Source organism: Phascolarctos cinereus, unplaced genomic scaffold, assembly GCF_003287225.1.
Source record: "Phascolarctos cinereus isolate Bilbo 61053 unplaced genomic scaffold, phaCin_HiC Scaffold_7;HRSCAF=346, whole genome shotgun sequence".
Classification (NCBI taxonomy): domain Eukaryota; kingdom Metazoa; phylum Chordata; class Mammalia; order Diprotodontia; family Phascolarctidae; genus Phascolarctos; species Phascolarctos cinereus.
In genome coordinates, this window is record NW_027556180.1 from 86,335,411 (window position 1) to 86,355,670 (window position 20,260).

General features: G+C 39.2%; 1 protein-coding gene across 1 annotated transcript in view; it reads left to right on the forward strand.

The window, feature by feature from the left end:
* MPP4 (MAGUK p55 scaffold protein 4) overlaps positions 1-17,629 on the forward strand; it is a 49,711-nt gene extending 32,082 nt beyond the window's left edge. Inside the window, exons 15-24 of the mRNA XM_020968085.1 lie at positions 1,158-1,196; positions 3,855-3,875; positions 4,302-4,316; positions 6,029-6,070; positions 10,761-10,931; positions 11,607-11,687; positions 12,813-12,906; positions 13,911-14,019; positions 15,914-16,048; positions 17,214-17,629. Coding sequence (XP_020823744.1) covers positions 1,158-1,196; positions 3,855-3,875; positions 4,302-4,316; positions 6,029-6,070; positions 10,761-10,931; positions 11,607-11,687; positions 12,813-12,906; positions 13,911-14,019; positions 15,914-16,048; positions 17,214-17,405 — 899 coding nt within the window. The 3' untranslated portion in view covers positions 17,406-17,629. The remainder of the gene's footprint in view (positions 1-1,157; positions 1,197-3,854; positions 3,876-4,301; positions 4,317-6,028; positions 6,071-10,760; positions 10,932-11,606; positions 11,688-12,812; positions 12,907-13,910; positions 14,020-15,913; positions 16,049-17,213) is intronic.
* The last annotated feature ends 2,631 nt before the right edge of the window (positions 17,630-20,260 follow it).

Here is a 20,260-nt window from a genome sequence, read left to right on the forward strand (position 1 = left end):
GCTTCACTAGACTGCCAAAGGGATCCAGGGTTCAAAGAAGGTTAAGAAGCCCTTCTGTAAAGAAACTTAAAGGTTCAATTATTGTCATGATAATTTCAACTTTGACGTTTATTTTTACTTTATCTTCATGGAACAAGGCTGTATGTAGGGCTTAGAGCAAGTAATTAATGTTTTACAGAACTTTGTTTTATAAACACTCCAAATATTATTACACAAACTTAAGTTTTGTAGATTAATAATAATCAAGCAATTAATAAGTATTAAATATTAATAAGTGTTTTTAATAATAATATTACATAAGTAAATTAAACTCTTTGACATTAAAGTGACATTAAATAGAGGCCATATGATAGAGTGGAAAGAGGCTAGCTTTAGAGTCAGGAAAACCAGTCACTACAACTGGGCAACTGAGACTTTGCTTTAGTGGTTAAAATTTAGATGGGATTGATAGCACTTTTAGTTCTTTAGCAATACAGAATGCAACTGGGCTTAGAAGCTCAGAGCAAGAATAATTAGTTTAACTCAGAAGCCAGGTGGCAGCCACACCCACCAGCTGAAGCCCTCCACAGCCAAGACTCATCTTGTTCTCCATCACTTCTACCCTGACATGGCTTCACAGTATCCCAGGGTCTGTGCTGCCACCCACACCAAGCTTAATTAGGGTACATTTCAAATATCTTGGCCCTGGATGCGTTTTGTGCCCTTGCCTTTGGCACAACAATTGCTAGTTGTGGCGCTGAGGAAGACCTGAATTCAAATCTGCCTCTGAAGCATTAAGTCACTTAACTTCTTAATGTGCCAGGTAACTGCCTAATATTATAAGTTGCAGATGATACAGTAAGGTGATTTTATTTTCCTCTTCAAGAAGCCTAAAGTATTGAAAATAAAGTTGCTATAATCTGAGTTTTAGGGAGGGCTAGTTTTGCATAGACCAGGTAAAATCCAGAAGTAGCAGAGTGTAGTAAGATCTGAGTTCAAATCCTGCCTCAGACACTTACTAGCTGTATGACACTGGGCAAGTCACTTACCCTCAGTCTCAGTTTTTTTATCCGTAAAAAGAAGGGGTAGGACTCAATGACCTCTAAGATCCTTTGGTGATGGGTTTTATTTCAGTGCTTGCAATTTCTAAGTGACTTTCTTTTTATGCTCATTTATAGAGGATGACATAAAGATTGACGAGAAGTGTGTGGAAGAAGGTAAGGAGATTTACTTCTAGTTATGTAATTACAAGGCGAGACCTCATGGCCACAGCATCCAGAAGAGTCCATACACATTTCTTGTAGGGCTTGAGGGAGGAAGGTTCCCAGCTCTTGCAGCCATAGCCATACTTAGGTTCTGCTGACTCTGGGTTATAATGTAGGCCACCCTCCAGAGCTGTTGGACTGGCATGTCTCATTCTGTCTCTATATTACTATCCTGCATGGCCTTCAGGGATCCCAGTATCTCCAGATCATCCTGGCTCAGATGTAGACAACTCCTTTTTTCTCATTTCCCCAGAGATAGAAATTAAATTTCTCACAAAAGATTTTCACTAGCAGGTAAGGGAAATAAAATAAAACAAACTTTGAAAGTATGGAACAGATACCATACAGCGTGTCCCATAAGTCTTAGTGCGTTTTATGGCTTTAGTAACCATTAAAACTTAAAACTGCATTAAGACTGAGGACATTTATATACAGGGGTCAGGAAGACCTGAGTTCAAATCTGACCACTGATATTTACTAGCTGGGTGACCCTAGACAGTCATTAACTTCTGTCTGCCTCAGTTTCCTCAATTATAAAAAATGGGGATAATAATAGCACCTACGTCACAGGGTTGTTGTGAAGACCAAATGAAATGATATTTGTAAAGCGCTGAGCACGGTGCCTGGCACATAATAAATGTCATATAAATACTTCTTTCCTTCCTCCCTCCCTCCTTTCCTCCTTTTCTCTCTCTTTCCTCTCTCCCTCCTTTCCTTCCTCCTTCCTTTCCTTCTCCTTTCCTTCTCATCCCTCTGTTCTCCCTTCCTCTTTCCCTCCCTTCTGTCTCCCCTTTCTCTTTCTCTCCCTCCATTCCTTCCTTCCTTCTTCTCACCTTCCTTCCCTTTCTTCCTCCCTCCCTCCCCAGCAACTAGGTCTGACCTTGTCACAAAAAAGAGGAACTGGTCTGTCCCAATCTGTGTCCACACCTTTAATTCCATTCCCCTAGTTCCTTCCTGCTTAGAAGCTGAAGGAATTGATCCTGGAGCAGGGCAATGAAAACTGATCCCATTATTATGTAAGGCCTTCTCTCTGGGAAATCGTTGTATAGTTCTAACATTTGGGATCTTTTTTTAAGGCTCTGATATGTGACCTGTGATACGTGTGCTAACAACTCTCACCTGCATAATACAGAAGGTCTAAGAACTACCTAGAAAGGATTTCAGGAAAACACACACACACATACACAGACACACACACACACACACACACATATTATTGGGTAAAGGCATTTTGGCCCTGTCAATTAATCTAGCCTTGATTTAATTATGATAGTGTGATTAGGATGTAATTATGAAGCTGTCATTAGGACATTGTTTACTACAACAAAACAATTACCATCACAAAACTCCCTTAGATATGTGGATATTCTAATGGTTCACTTATAAATAGAATATATTACAAATTGCATCATCCTGCTTAAAAAAACACTATATTTATATTGCTGAACATACTTCTTGGTTTCTCAGAACCACTTATGAGAATTAACTTAGCACAAGTCAAAGGTGCTTTACCTGAGCTGTCATACCTCATCCATCCGTCCTTGCCCAATCAAAGATCCATGGGACCCAAACTCCCTTCTCCTAACCTTCACGCCTATCCCCCAGCCCCAGGATCCCTCTCTACCTTCCTCATTCCCTTCTACTGTTATTACTCCTTTGCCTTTTATACATTAAACTTTAACAGGCAACACCCCCCCATACGTTAAAGTTTGTCAGCGAATGCCCACAGCAAGTGAGCTTACCTCCGTTACAAAGAATCACAAAGTCTCAGATTTACAATGGACCACTGTCCCTCTAGTCCAATCTGGAGCCCAACCAGAATCTTCCCTACAACGTTCCCAATAGTTAGTCATCCAGCCTTCACCTGAAGACTTCCAGGAAAGGGGAACCACTACCACTCGAAGCAATCCATACCATTTGAAATAACTTTTAATTACTAGGAAGTTGTTCCTTACATCATGTCTAGACCTATCTCCACCATCTGTTGTTCCTAATTTTGTTCTCAGAGGCCAATCCTGATTCTATGTGACAGCCCTTCAAATGGTTATCATGCCTTCTGGGCCAAATTGTCCCTCCTCCAAACTAAATTTCCCTAGTCTCTCCAGCTGATCCTTGGATGACACCCTGCCCACCTTCTTCTGTATACTCTCCATCAATATCCTTTCTCAAACCTAATGCTCAGAACTCAACACAGTACTCTACATGTAACCTTAGCATACAATGTCTCCTAACGTAGCCCCAGATTGCCTCAGCCTTTTTGGCTGATACACTACATCACTAAAGCATATGAAGTTTACAATCCGGATCTTTTGCTGATGAACTGCTATGTAGCTAAGCCTTTTTTGATCCCTCCACCCTTTTTGTCCTCACCCAACTACTAAATGCCATGATTCTTATATAAGATACGTCATAAAGAAGGCATAGAGCTGAAGGTGCTCAGAAAGGGACAAAAATATGAAATGACTATAGTAGAATAGGGGAAGGGAATAAGCATTGTGTCAAAAAAGAATAATTAGTTGATGTGTTTGTGATAATACAATTTGAGCATGAGAAGTCTTGCAATGATATATCCATGTATTTTTTTTTCTCTTCCACCATCGAAAATCAAAGATGAAGAAACATTTGAATCTGGTAAGTAAAAAAGTAAACAATTTGCCTATAATTTTATTCATGTCTATCCTAAATTTTGATATCATTTAAGTGAGTTTCTAGGAAGATGATGCAATAAATGATTAATTGTCCCAGTTATATAGTAGTGAGTGGTGAATTTACAGAAGTGAACCTTACCTAAATGAATGACATGCTATTTCTAAATTTCCCATGTTCATTTAATAATGTACTTGCCGACTCAGGCTGTTTAAATCCTTATACTTAGTTTCAATTATTTATGTTTTTCACCTGTGTGTGGTTTCTCTTACTGATGCAGTATTTTACATTAAGTCGAAATCTGAGACCAAAAGAGAAATGTCAAATGTTTGGGCATCCATTTGGCCTTTGACATCATTGCTTCAGATTTTAATTTTTAATGTCTGTTTCTGCTTTTATCTGAATGTCCAGAGGAGCTCTCAGAAGGTAACTTAATTTTATTTCCTGTACATGCAAAAGAGAGGCAGATTTAATGAATGTCAGTACCAGAGTCAATACTTGACTGGGTAACTCATTTTAGATTTCTAAAAAGAAATTAGATTAGTAAATATCAAATTATGAAGAATATATTTTTAAAAGGATAAAAACCAGCTCAATATGAAATATATTTCATATAGTGATACATCCCCTAAACACATACGGCTATATCCCTAGCAGATATTTCCCCTTGTGTTTTGCTTACTAGATTGTTTCATTTAAAAACATGTATTTGATCACTAGATAAGAAATGAAGATGTAAAAACAAAGATTAATTTTAAGAGGTTGTGTCTGCTACAACTTTATATAGGAATAGGCTCTCTATCCCATTTTATAGTACCACAAATAAATCTATATGCACAAAGCTGTAACTAGGAATTTTTTCATCTGGAGCAAAACCAGTTTTTTATTGGTGGGGGAGGGGTCACAGAGAGCTATCTGACCTGGGGAGTGGAGGGTGGAGCTGCAAGGGCCTGGCACCTGTTTCCTGAATCTAGTTCCTGGGCAATGGTTAAGAGAAAGTTAAGCCCCAGGAGAGGGCACTAGAGAGAATGTCAAAATTCAGGGACAGTGATTTTGGCTGCCATGAGGAAAGAGAGTCCTTTTCCCCCTCCCCAAGGTTGGGACCCCAAGGCAAAGCCCTGGTCCTTAGTTACGGCTCTGTGCATGCACGAAGAGGAAGACAGGAGGAAATTAATTTGAAAACTATATCTTCCTTACATTCGTAGTATACATGTTTCTCTGAGGCACCAAACTGAACTATTTACAGTACAAAGTGTGACTACAGCTTACAGTATAGAGTAGAGATACACAATTCTGAGCAGTTTTCTTTATCCCAATATCTGAAATAAAGGTCTGTGTCTTTTATCAGCTTAGCACAATGAGAAATAATTAGGGATCACAAAGTAGTCCTATTTGATTTTTATTTCTTCACAATGAGTTACTTTTAAAGTCAAACAAACCTAAATAATGTATTGCTATACTAAAGGACTCACACCCACCAAAGCTTAAAAGCCCAGATTTAGTACCATTTAAAAATTTAATTTCTTGGGGTTGCTAGATAGAGCTCTGGCCTTGGAGTCAGAAGGACCTGAGTTCAAATCCAGTCTCAGACACATGACGCTTACTAACTGTATGACCCTAGGCAAGTCACTTAACCCCAACTGCCTCACCAAAAAGAGAGAGAGAGAGAGAGAGAGACACTTCTCATATGAAGGGTGGGAAAAAATCTTATAAAAAATTTTAATTTCTATTTTCAGTTACCATGATGTTAGGTTGAACATGAAAAAATGCACACAGACTTTGCATATTTTAATTGTGACCTTTTCCACTCTTTTTTTATAAGTCTTTTATAAGGCATTTTGATTTTTGAATACATTAAGGAAGATAAATTGTGATACCTTAGCTCATGAAGAGATCCAACATCTAAGTTTGTGCTCGACACTTCAGAAATGTCTGTGCTTTAGTGGAATAATGAAATCCAAAGTATTTAGGGCATTCCCAAGGGAGCTTCCATGTATAGGCTCATCATTACATCGTTGTGCTGCCCCTACCTGTTGAAATGAAGTAGTTTGTAAATGTGGGAATAATTTCAATGAAGAAAGTAACCACAATCCTTTCCCCTCCACCCCACTGCGGACTGTTCATTTATCGTGACCTAGATGAAGAGGAATTTGCTGGATATGACCATCAGTTCTTTATAGGTAGGTGATAAGTGAGTCTCTGTTGCCTGATTTAGTTGGACTCATAACAACTCTGACACACCTTTCTCAATGATAATTCTCCTTACAGACAGTTGCAAGCTCTCTCTCCAAAATGCCTGAAGCCTTCTTTTTAGCAAAGTTCTAATGTTTTCATTGTTTCAAATATTCTCATCCCAGGAGACATATTTGTGTTTTATAACCAGAGCTCTACCTAGCCAAAATTGCTCCTGGGGAAAATTCTACTGTGAGAGGGAGAGATGATGATGCTAGGACACAAAAAAGTCCAAAGGGTAGGAGAGGGTTGGGGTGAGACTAGAAAAAGAGGTTCCTCTGCTCATGAGATCCTGGGGCTGGCTCCCAAGGGCACTGGCATGTGGTAGAGGACCAGGAGGCAAGTTATGGAGACAATAGTCTACTACCAATAGGTAGGGAGTACACACATTACTGGGTGCTAGTACCTTGGGGCAAAACCTGTTCTATGCTAGTGAGAGCTCTGTTCAAAACTCCTTTAAATTGTTTGCTAATCTTTTCCTCACTAATCTTCTTCCAGTCAGCTCCGTGGCATACCCTGCCCTATTGGAGTGTTTTCTCAACTCCATGCCAACTAGATTTCACAGACATTTTTCATGCCCCTCATAGGGCGCACATGTGCATCCTGTAGGATATGTATATATACACCATAGATTGTCTAAATGCAGCTCACAGGAGGCATTGATAGATATCTCTGGAACCTTGCCCACTCCTTGACAAGGGAGATTATAATTGTGTCTTTAGGAGAACAAATAATGCTGGCCTCTTTGTTTGCCAAAAGTGGGTGAAGTTTGTCTTTGGTGATCCCCAAACTTGGGGTTCTACACTCCTTTTTTTTCCTGGCCACTTCTTGCCCATTTTCCCTCAGGTACGTAGTTCATTCTGCTTTCTTATCAAAATCCATTTGAAGGGAGGATTCCAAAATTCATTCAAGCAGAGATGTATGTGACTGAGAAAGTTTAATATATTTTTGCCTCTCCTCCCCAACATGTATTTGTTTTAATAGGGACCAAAGCCTTATATTAAAAGAATGAAGAAGGAATGAAGCTTAGAATGGTAGAAATTAGCCATTGGATGGAAGAGAGATTTTCTTGAGAAAGAGGGAGGAGTGAAGCATAGTGGTAACTTCTTGGAAGTCATGAAATCACAGTAGTAGTTCCCTTCTCAGGTTACAATTCAGGCTGGTCCTAATTGAATGGGAAACTAATCCTGAAATTATTTTAGGAAGTAGATAAAAGGTTAGAATAATGAAAATATACAATCAACTGATTCATCAACAAGTATTTATTAAGTATTGTCTATACAGTCAGTAACCATGGGTGTCCCACAGAGCTCTGTCCAGGGTCCTCTTCTCTTTCCCTTTATATGTCACTTGGCTATTTCATCAATTCCCATGAATTCATTTATCATCTCTATGCTGATGATTCTCAAACTTACTTATCCAGCCCTAACCTCTCTCCTGCTCTCTAGTCTCCTATCTCTAGCTATTTATTGTATATCTCAAACTGAATGTTCCATTGACATCTTAAAGCCAATACATCCAAAATGTAGCTCATTACCTTTCCCTGAAGAATGTGCCTTCTTCATAACTTCCCTACTCCTGCAGGAAATGTACCACCATTCCAGGTACACAATCTGGGAGTCATCTTGATTAGTCCCTTTCTCACTTCCCATATCTAACGAGTGGTCAAGTCCTATCATTTGCACCTTCAAAATATCTCTCACATGCACCCCCTTCTCTCCTCTGACGACTTTCACTACCTTGTTAAAGGCCCTTGTCACCTCACACTTTTGCAATGGCCTTCTGGTGGATCTCTCTGCCTCAAGTATCTCCTTACATTACTCCATCCTCCGTTCAGCTGGCAAAGTGGCACAGATATAACCATGTCATCCCCCTACTCAATAAACTCTAGTTGCTCCCTATTACCTCCAGGATCAACTATAAAATCCTTGGTTTGACATTCAGAGCCCTTCATAACCTGATACCTCCCTATTTTTTTAGTCTTCTTACAATTTGCACCCCACATACACATATTCTGCAGTCCAGTGACAACTGGCCTTCTTGTTGTTCCTTGAATAAAATACTCAGTCTCGTGAGTCTGGTTATTTTTCACTGGTGATCTTCCATGCCTGGATTGCCCTCCCTCTTTATCTAGGCTTCCTGGCTTCTCTGATTTCCTTCAAGAAAAACCCCACCTCCTAGAGGAAGCCTTTCCTGATTCCCCCTTAATTCTAGTAGCTTCCCTTTCTTGGTTACCTCCAATTTATGCTGTACATAGCTTGTTTACATGTTATCTCCCTAATTAGACTGTAAGCTCCTTGAGGGCAGGCATGTTCTTTTTACTTTTCTTTGTATCCCCAGTCTTTACAACAGTGCCTAGCACATAGTAGGCACTGAATAAATGTTTATTGACTAATGCAAGGCATTGTGCTAGGCAGTAGAGATATAAAGACAAAAATGGAACAGTCTCTGGCCTCAAGAAAGTCTTGTGCTGGAGAGGCAGTTTAATTAGTGAAATGACCAGGAGTTTAGGAGTTAGGAAACCAAAGATTCTGTACCTACAATAAATTTACCACTAACTCTGGTGTCTCTGTTCCTCAGGTTACCCATCTGTTGAAAGAGGATAACAATGCCTTCCCCTGCCTAACTCACGGGAATACAAGATTTAAAAAAATTTTTTTGAAAGAACAGGCAGCAGATGTACTCTCAAAGGCTAATATAATTGTCATCTTTGTTATTTTTGTCTTCAGTCCACTTCCACTTTCTCTAGCTTTAGACATAAATGGGTATTAATTCCATAGTTTGCTCTGACTACCTGACCAGAAGTAATATGCTTCTATATTGGCTCTTGTCATGTATGGATTTCTGCCAGAATTGTAATTAGGATGAGATGACTGGGGCTTTGCCAAATTTAAAGTGCTAAAAATCACTTGCTTTTCATCAGCAGCACAAAAAAAACATAGTTTAGCACTCATTAGCGAAAAGAATCAGTTAAAATAGGAAGCTACAAATAGTCCTCTTCCTTCTCACTCCCCGTCCACCCCTATTTTCTGACCATACTCCAAGTCAAGTCAACAAGCCTTTATTAAGTACCTACTATGTGTCAGGCATTGTACTAAGCACTAAGGATACAAAGAAAGGCAGAAGCAGGCTCTTACCCCAAGAAGCTTACCATCTAATGTGGTAGACAACATGAAAACAACTGAGTACAAATAAAATACATACAGGATTAATTGGAGAACACCTTAAAAGGAGGGTATTAGCATGCCTGTAGAAGGTGGCATTTTTAACTGAGATTTGAAGGGAGCCAGGAGATGGAGATAAGGAAGGAGAAAATTCCAGTCAAGGGGGACAGATGGTGGAAATGTATAGAGTCAGGAAAAAGAATGTCTTATCCAAGAAATAGCAAGGAGGCCTGTTCATTGGATCACAGAGTTCATGGAGGGGAGTAAAATATAAGACTGGAAAAGTAGGAAGATGCCAAGTTATGAAGGGCTTTAAAGTCAAATAGAGGAAAATTTTCTATTTGATCCTAGAAGTAATAGGGAACCACTGGAATTTATTTAATAGGGGGTGATGTGGTCATAACTATACTTTAGGAAGAGCATTTTGATAGCTAAGTGGAAGATAGAGTGGAATGGGGATACTTGAAGGAAGGAGACTGTGCAGAAGGCTACTGTAGTAGTGCAGGGGTGAGGTGAGGAGAGCCTTCACCAGGGTGTAAGAGATGTTGCAATGTTAGAAATGATAGGACTTGGCAACAGATTGGATATGGGGGTTGGGGAGAGGTGAGAGAGTAAGGGTTGTGAGCCTGTGTGATGGGAGGATGGTGCGATCCCTGGTGGTAATGTTGTTGTTGTTGTTTGTCCTTCCTTCTCAAAGAGGACCATGACATCAGGAAGGTGATGCCATGACTTGCGAGTGAATTGAATTTAAGTGAGGGAGGGCTGTGCAAAGTCACCAGCCTCACTTTCTCCTCCAGAGCCATTTGGCTCCACTGGCCAAATATATATCAGGATGACTGGAAGTAATAGGGAAGTGAGGAAGAGAGGATGGTTTAGGGGGAATGATGATGAGTTAAGTTTGGGACATGTTAAGTTTAAGGTATCTGTGGGACATCCAGTTTGAGATTTCTGATAGGCAGTTAGAGACAAAGGACTAAAGGTCAGGAGAGAGCCTTAATGACAGAAATGTAGAGTGTAGAGCATAGAGATGATTATTGAATCCACAGAGCTGATGAGATCATTAAGTGAAGTGAAATGGGAGAGAGAAGAGAGTCCAGGACAAAACCTTGGGCAACACCCATGGTTAGTAGCCAAGACTTGCATGATGATCCAGCAAAGGAAACTGAGAAGGTGCAATCAGGCAGGTGGGAGGAGAACCAGGAGAGAACAGTGTGGCAAAAACCTGGAGAGAAGAGTATCAAGGGAAAGAGAGTGATCAACAGTGTCTAAGCCTGCAGAAAGCTCAATTTGCAAGGGAGCTCAACTCTTTATTTCCTCTTGCCTTAGGGGCAACCTCTGAGTCTCTGCTCTTAGAGGCCACCAGTGTCCTGGCTTAAAAGGTTAATTTAAGGGTGCCTCTTGCTCCCAATGTTTGTGCAATGTCAGATTTTTAAAAACTGCTGCTAGTTATGGATCTGATTTTTACCCTCCCCAGCCGGTTTCCGAAGAAGCATGCGCCTCTGTCGAAGAAAATCTCACACCAGCCAGCTGCCTGCCTATACTCACTGCTCCAACAGCTGCTACAATGCCCTGGGAGCCCCGTATGAGGAGGTGGTAAAGTACCAGCGGCATCCTTCTGATAAGCATCGCCTGATCGTGCTTGTGGGTAGGTCCCAGTATTCATTACTATCCTAATGAGAACTGTCACTCCTTACACAAATCAAAAGCTTTGGAGCATAATCCTGCATTTTAAGTGATTAATTCCAGGTGAAGGAAATGCAGTGGAGCCTTTTGTAAAGACTCATCAGCAGGTATCTTTATAATAGGAAAAATAAAGGCAAAGGGCTACCCTCTGTTTTACAGGGCAACTATATTTTGAATCAGGCAATTTACCAGCTGTGTGACCCTGGGCAAGTCACTCAATCTGTTTGCCTCTTCAATTTCCTCAACTTTAAAATAAGGATAATAATAGCACCTACCTGAGTTGCTGTGATGATAAAATGAAATAAAACATGTAAAGCACTTAGCACATCGCCTGGCATGTAGTAGGCACTATATAAATGCTTATTCCCTTTCCTTCCCTCTCTCCACCAACTCTAAAAGTTTAAGGAATGCAGATTATTCCCACAGGTCAACAGGAAAATTCCTAATTACCCTTTAGAGCTGTCCAACTGTGTTCAAAGGGAAGTTGTGTAATTTATCCTTTATCTTTTCTTCTTTTTTTCCCCCAATACAAGGATAGCAGTGATGGTGACTTCATCATTGTATAATTGTAGTCATTCATATTTAATGACTTCTGCATGTGGCTTTTTACCCTTCCCTCCCACCCCACTCCATTCAGGCCCTTCTGGTGTTGGAATAAATGAATTGAGAAGGCGACTGATTGAAACTGATCCAAATCATTTTCAAAGTGCGGTGCCGCGTAAGTTCCATTTTCCTTTTGTACTTCATATTTTAATAAAGCTTCCTTTACTTCTGCTTTTGAAAGTGGATTAATTCTATTAGCCATGTGATATCCCCTTTGATATGAAAACACAAGATGTGAGGGGACCTTTATAGGCATTCCTAACCAGACTTTATTTTGATTTGTTGGAGTTGAGCCAGGATGAAAGATGGCAATGACTTTGCTAGGCTCGTTGTAAAATCGTTCTGTCTTGGACCCATTTCTTCAAGGTTTTATGGATTTCTTTTCCAGCAAGCTATTATGTAGTCTGCTTTGTTTCAAACTTCAGCAGGAATTTCTTAACTATTTCAATTGCTATGGCAATTTATCCTTGTGAAAGCTTATTTAAATTATTGCAAGATGGAGAATTTACACCATGGATATCTTAAGTTACATCCAAATTCACAGATTTCAACCTGTCATATGTGTCACATACACACACACACACACACACACACACATATATATATATGCACATATATATGTATATATATATATCATACATACCTATTCATATTTACATATATACCAAAGTCCTCTGATAAGTCACTAGTTCTGCTGAGGAAAGGAAGAAGAGGTTGTCTTAAACTTTTTGATGAAATTCACTATCCTTTCAGGATTGTAATAGTTTTACTCAAACATTTTTCCAGAGTTCAGTAAAAGATATAGGAAAGGGGGAAACATTTATTAAGTACTTAGTATGTATTGGGCACTTTATGAATATTATTTCACTTGATCCTCACAACAGCTCTGGGAAGTAGGTGCTATTATTATCTTCATTTTACAGTTGAGGAAACTGAGGCAGACAGAGGTTAATGATTTGTCCAGGTTTCACACAGCTGGTAAATATCTGAGGCCAGGTCCAGTCTGGTGAAGCTGTGGAACACTCCTCAGAAAATTGTTCTTAAATGTATAAAATAAAAGACAGGATTACAAAAGAAAGTAGTTATATTGAAATGCAATTATCACTTTTTCCTGCTCTAAACATAAAGGAGAAAATGAAATGATCCCATAAGTAAAGTTTGCCTTTCAGAACTCTTAAAATTTCTATTGAATGAATAAATGAATGAACTCCAAAGGCCTTTTGTTAATTCTTCTCAATAGATACCACTCGCTCTAAAAAGAGTTATGAAGAGGATGGTCGAGAGTATCACTATGTGTCCAAGGAAACATTTGAAAGTCTGGTGTATGGTCACAGGTAACTAGAACATGTAGTCCCTCATTCATTTTCTCTCTTCATTTCAAAGTTCAACATGAATTGTTCAATTGCATTGAATGAATTTCTCTCTTTTTGAAACGATTTTTGTTGCAAACATTAACCATTAGTAAGAATAAATTTTGAAATAAAAATACATAGGACTGTAATTGTCAAAATATTTAAAAATTTGTTTTAGAAGAGTTTACATGAACTCCAAAAAAATAACAATGATGCCTTGTTTCTGCATCTCCTTCTGCTCTCTTTTGGTTCTGTGTATTTTATTGAATTTTTTACTGTTATCATACACACACACACACACACACACACACACTCCTCTTCAGTGTATATATTGTTTTCTCGTTCTGCTTTCTTCCATCTACATTATTTCATGTGCCCTTCCATAAATTATTTTGTTATTCATATTTGCTATTTCTTTTGGTACAATAATATTCTATTATATTGACAATTTGTATAGCCATTTACCAATTACTGGACACATGGGTTGTTTCCATGTTTTTGATATTACGTACATTTGTGCTATGTATGTTTTTGTACAGCTAGGTCTTTTTATCCTTTTAATAAATAACATGCTTTTGTTATAAGTCTTCGTGGTAGGATCACCAGGACAAATTTTTGTAACTCTAATTACATATTGCCAGATATGAATTCCTTTTTTGCACGTATTCTCTGAAGTCCCTTTATGGGAACTCCTTGAGTCACAAATAACACGGAATCCCATGTAGTTCATTATCTTTCGGAAGGGAAGAAGAATTGAATTGCAAAATTTAAAAGATTTCTTTCACAAATAGGTGAACCATAGGTCTCCTGAACCATTTGGTCCTACCTAAATCCCTTAGTGATTCCTCTTTTCACAGAAAAGTACCCATATTTGTTACTTTCTATTAAGATTATCTTCTTGGATAATATTTTTAGACTTTGCAACTAATGATATTTTGCAGATTCTTGTAGTAGGAGTTTTTCTTTTCTTTGTCCTATCTTTATAGAATGTTGGAGTATGGTGAGTACAAAGGAAACCTATATGGTACCAGTGTGGATGCTGTTCGAAAGGTCCTTGATGAAGGAAAAGTCTGTGTAATGGACTTAGAACCACAGGTGGGCCATCTATGAAATCTACCTCTTGAGTTTCATCACTCTGTAGGCTTGAAAGATATTTAAATAAGCCGTGCCTAGAAGTGTTAAAAAAAAAAACAAGTGGTGGGCAATGATTTTACATCTACATTAGGGTTCTGTTGTGTTCCATACAGACAATTGCTGATTTGACAGAAGGGCAAAACTTCTTTTGTTTAAAATAGATGTTCCAGGGCAACTAGGTGGTACAGTAGATAGAGCACTGGCCCTGGAGTCAAGAGGACCTGAGTTCAAATCCAACCTCAGACACTTACTAGCTGTGTGACCCTGGGCAAGCCACTTAATCCTGATTGCCTCCAAAAATAAAATAAAATAAAATGGATGTTTCCATTAGCCTCCATTCCCTTAGGATGTCAGATGTATCAGTTTTGGGTTACTATGCAGTATTTTTTTCCATTAGCTACTTGCTGATATAAAAGCCTATCTTCTTAACACCAATATTCTCTCAGTGGTACTTTATGACTATGAATCATCATCTCGCAATTACTGATGGCAGGTAGTGGTGTCATTATTCTTTGCCTTGGTCATATCTGTGGACATATTTTAGGAAGGACATTAGCTAGAAAACATACAGAGAAGGATGACAAGGATGGTGAAAGGCCTCAAAATCATGCCATGTGAGAATCTTCCAGGGCAGGAAATGATGAGGGCAAAAGACAGATCAAAGAACTCTAGAATATTTGAGGAAGGAGAAAAGAGTAATGACAGAGAGAATCAGGAAAGGCTTCATGGTGGAAGTAGCACCAGAGCTGAGCCTAGAAGTGAACTAAGGATTTAGACAGATAGAAATAATACTAATAATAATAGTTAATATTTGGGAAGCTCTTACTTCATGCCAGGCACCGTGCTAGGGGCTTTACAATTGTTATGACGATCAAGGAGCTGCTAGCCATCTATTTGGGCTGGAATATACAATGCCTGCAATGAAGGAATAAGAAATAGATCAGGAAAAGTGGAATGGTGACTAATTGCTTAAATTATAGGCATTAGGGATCCACTTTGGGGCAGGGGGGGTGGGGGACGACAAGAACTATGTAGTGATCAGAGCACTGGACTTGGTGTTAAGAGACCTGGATTTTTAGTTCTGTCTTTGCCATCGACTAGTTCTGTAACTAGGAGCATAGCACCATCAAGATTGCCCTTCTCTGCTCTCCAGCTTATCAAATGTTCTTCCAAAAATGCTGTGTCCAGAACTGAATTCCAGATAGGGCCTGACCAGGAAAGAGTACCCTATCATATCCCATTAGTTTTTTTAGTTGTAGAATAGAAAAGAGCTCAACATGTATTATGAGAGTAGCTTTTTGAATATGGAGAGGAGAGTGTCATGCACCCCTCAGCTGAATCTTCATAAACCAATTCTCTTTAAGACCACCCTTCAGAAGATTTCACAAAGATTATGCCAGTTACAGATTTATTAATAAATGTTCAATAAGAGTTTTTTAGACAGTATCATTCTCTTAATTTGTCACTGATTGGTGCCATACTGATTCAAGACCAAGTATGGTAGAAGAAAAAAAACCTCTATGACTATCAGGATTGTAATCACTTATAAAGGAAACCTGCACAAAAGAACATCCATTTACAAAATCAGTAAGTAATAACTTTGTTGTATAAATTACTAAAACTGAAATTACTAATTGTTAACCATTCTAACTTCAAGCATATATTTTTTTTCTACTATCAAGAGTACTTGGGGCAGGGGTGAAACATATATCTCACTGATAATGACAAGGTTGTTAGTTGCTACTCTTCTAAAAATCTAAATGTTAAATACACTCACCAGAGAGTACAGAAAATTCAGAATGAAATGGTTCTTTTTAATGTATGTGGCAAGTTTTTCTTTGAATTGTGTTTGTAGAGTATTCAGGTGGCCCGAACACATGAACTGAAGCCTTATGTCATATTCATAAAACCATCCACCCTGAATCGTATGAGGCAGTCCCGGAAAAATGCCAGGATTATTACAGATTATTATGTCAACATTAAATTCAAGGTAAGATTCACGAAAGTGGAGAGTTGTATGCCTCCTATCATTTCTAGTTATAGCCAAAACACTTTTTTGTTGTGTTCCTTTTGCTTAGAAATTTTATTTTCAGAAACTCAAGTACCTTATGACTCCTACTTTTTAATAAACATCAGCTTTAAAAGTTAAAGAATCTTTGCTACATATGAAGCTATTAATGAGATAGAAGATTTACCTCATTTTACTTTTTCTGTTCAGGTATTCCTTGCTTTAAGGAAATCCAATATCATAGGCTAAAGTCAATTTATGAAATAGAAATGAGAGTATTTATTCACATATTTAAAAAGAATTCTTTGCTTTATAAAAGGATTCACTGGAGGGGTGCTTTAAAAACGTCTCATTTCATTTAAAATTTTCAGTCCAGAATTCTATTTTATAAAATGACAAACGTCTGTATATCCTCATATATCTTATTCTCTCTGTATTATTTTTAATGACATATTTCATAAAATCTTGATTTTCTTGGTTGTCTCTAGGAGATAACAGTAAGTAAATGTGCCAATTAGCAAAATGAAAGAATAAGAACTTTGTTTATCAATGTAGCTCTACCATTTATCAATCATGTATTATAGTCTGTTGATTCACCCACTGCTTAATGGAAAAGGTGCTCAATTTTGTCTCAGGAGCTCTGACTTCAAAGTTTGGCCGTCTTTCAATCTATGTAATCTTGAGCAAATCACCTAACCTTTCTGGGCCAAAGCTTTTGCTGTTGTTGAATTGTTTTTCAGTTGGTCCGACTCTTTATGACTCCATTTGGGGTTTTCTTGGCAAAGATACTGGAGTGGTTTGCCATTTCCTTCTCCAGCTCATTTTACAGATGAGAAAACTGAGGCAAACAGGATGAAGTGACTCACCCAGGATCTCACAGCTAGTAAGCATCTGAGGCCAGATTTGAACTTAGTAAGACGAGTCTTTGTGACTCCAGGCCCAGTGCTCTAACCACTGTGCTTGCTAGCTAGCTGCCCCTCTGGGCCTCAGCAAAATAAAAGGGTTGAACTAGGGTCTAAGATATCTTCCAGCTCTATAGTCACGATCCCATTATCTCACTGGTCTCAAAACTACCTTACAACTGAGCTGCTAGACTAAGCATGGCTACTTGTATTGTGCACATTCATCTTTACTCTCTCTGTTATAGGATGAAGACCTACAGGAGATGGAGGAGTTAGCTAAAAAAATGGAAACCCAGTTTGGCCAGTTTTTTGATCAAGTGATTGTGAATGACAGTTTGCAAGAGGCTTGTGCAGAGCTGTTGACCACCGTGCAACAGGCCCAGGATGAGCCGCAGTGGGTCCCTGCAACTTGGATTTGTTCTGACACTGAACCTTAACAAGGAGGCCTCCCCACTTGGCCCACTCGAGGCTTGATCCTCACGTCAGATTTTAAGGAAGCATTTTTGCTAAGAGGATTTGGAACAACATTGAGAAAGAGCTAGTGCAAAAAGGAGCATTTGGTTTATAGCTTGCATAACGTTGTACCTGCGCCACTTTTTTTCAGTGCTACAGCACAACTTGTTCACTTTATTCTTAAAAGTATATATATGGTTTAATTCCACATATGTGTTATGTTGCATTACTGGGTTTCAGCAAAACAAAACACGTCCAGAATAGCTGATCTGGAACCAGACGTAGAAGCTCAGTTAGTAAATCCAGATCACAATGGTTCATGATAAGCAGGCAACTGATTTCATACAGATTCTTTGTTCAGGGTCCTTGCACGTGAGGCCCTTTTATAAGTTAAGGTCATTGTTCCATTTCTGTGTCTGACTATACAAGTTCACTGTTGTTGTACATGGCTCTTTGACCATGTATATAACTATGACAGATCCATGATCTCACTGATATGGGCCCTCATATTATGGAGACCCATCCATATAACTTTTCTTCTCCATATTGTCCCACCAATCCTCCACCCACCATGCTGGGGACTTCCATCTAGTTTTCTTGACATTTTATGGTATGAAATGCATGTTCTATCTATCTACTGGTTATCCTTTTAATTGGCCCATGTTTTGGCCAGTTATACACAATTCTGATATCCTTTATATTGTTTCTCCTTTGAAACTCTCCTCACATCCAGGGATCTCTCCATTGTCCTTTGGATTGTAATCCTCAACTTTAATGCTGATTGCATCAAATCCTAGAACACTGCAACTTTCCTTGAGTTCGGATCCAGCCTCAGAAACTTACTAGCTGTGTGACCCTGGGCAAGTCACTTAACCCCTGACAGCCTCCTCCCCCCCCCAAAAAAAGTGCCAGACTATTCAACTCAAGCCTAGAAATAACACATTAAATTTTTTATTTTGTTTCTGTTCCTCAAAAGTTAAATGCATAGGTATTTCACTCCAAGCCATTTGGGGGGAAGGAGAGGGAGGGGTTCAGGGCAAACAGCGCACAATTCTTATCCATCTTCTGACAGTTACCGATTTAATCTCTGGGTTTGCATATGGACTGGGAACCCTCAAGTGGATCTCACTCCACTCAGTTTCATCATACAGTGAGCAAATACCAAGAACCTTCCCCAAGGAAACTTGTAATTGTGAAAATGAAATTTGGCTTTAAATCTTTGGATGAAAGATACTAAATACACGTACACAAAATGGGAATATCACACCACAGAAGTATGATTCTTTGCCTATCTTTTTCTCCCTATTTATTATTTATACTGTGGTTATCTGTTTCACTGCCTACCTTCAAATTTTCTACCCATTCCTACTCCCTCCACAACCTATAACATACAAATTTTAAAAAAATAAGAAACTTTAAATTTTTCAGTCTTAGGTTCCTCATTCTAAGAGGCAGTGTGGAAAGAGTATGGATTCAGGAAGATTGGGGATTTAGAAACTGGGGTTCAAATCCTACCTTGGATAATTACTACTTTGTGACTTTGGGCAAATCACTTTTCAGCCTCTGAAAAAATGAAAAGGGTGGTCTAGATGGCCCCTAAGATTCCTTCTAAATTTAAAAAGCTATTTTGATAAGCAACATGGGCATTGGAGAGAGGTCCAGCCTTAGCCTCAGGAAGACCTGGATTCAAGTTCTGACAGGCTGTGTGGGCCAGTCACTTCACTTTGTCATACCTGTATAAGAGACTATATGACAGGTCATATAATCCAATACCTTCATTTTACAGATGAGGAAAATGAAGGCCAGAGAGGCTGAGGGACTTGCCCTACAAGAAGTAGGACCAAGATTTGAACACCCTCAAACTCCAAAGTCATTATTACTTTACTTCCATTTAGCCATTCATTGAAAGAGGGAGTTTTCACATGGGGCCAGAACACTTCCCTGACCCCCAAAAAAGTCCTAAATTTAAAAAGCAAACACATATTACATAACACAAAATGCTATGTACCTGCTTAAAAACCAAAGCCGCCCACTGAAACCAAATTGGCTTCCCATTTACTTTATATGTTGCTGTTCAGTTGTGTCCAACTCTTCATGAGCATTTGGGGTTTTCTTGGCAAAGATGCTGGAGCAGTTAGCCATTTCCTTCTCCAGCTCATTTTATAATGAGGAAATTGAGGCAAAGAGGGTTAAGCGGCTTACCCAGGATTACACAGCTAGTAAAGTGTGTCAGAGTTCACATTCGAACTGGGGTCTTCCTGACTCCAGGAACAGCCTCTGTGCACTACGGTGCCATCTAACTGCCCTACCTGACTCTACTCTATCTTTTGCTAGGTGTCTGTGACCCTCAACAGAAAAAAGTTCCCTGCCTTTCTCATACACAGCCACAAGTGTCTGTGAGGATGGAGGACAGAAGCCTTGGTCTTTGGCCACACTCCATGCACACATAGGCACGGGCACCTACATACACACTGTGACATACACAGTTACACACTTTCACACAACTTAGGTGTACAAGTGCACAAACACACTCAAGCACCTGTACCCTGACCACACACAAAGACGGGAGGATTCATATATAGACATACTCACACATGCAGGTATACTCATACACAGACACATTCTGTGCACAAACCACATACACACACTGGCACACCTGCACAAAGATTATCAAACACACATACACACACAGGGCCAGGTACACTCGTGTGCATGCATACGCACACGTCCACACACCCGCTCCATCCCTTGGAGCACACTCAGGCGGGAAGGAGGAAAGAAGCCTGGGTCAGGAAAAGCAGCCTCCCAAAGGGGAGGGGTCTAACACGCCCCTAGCCGC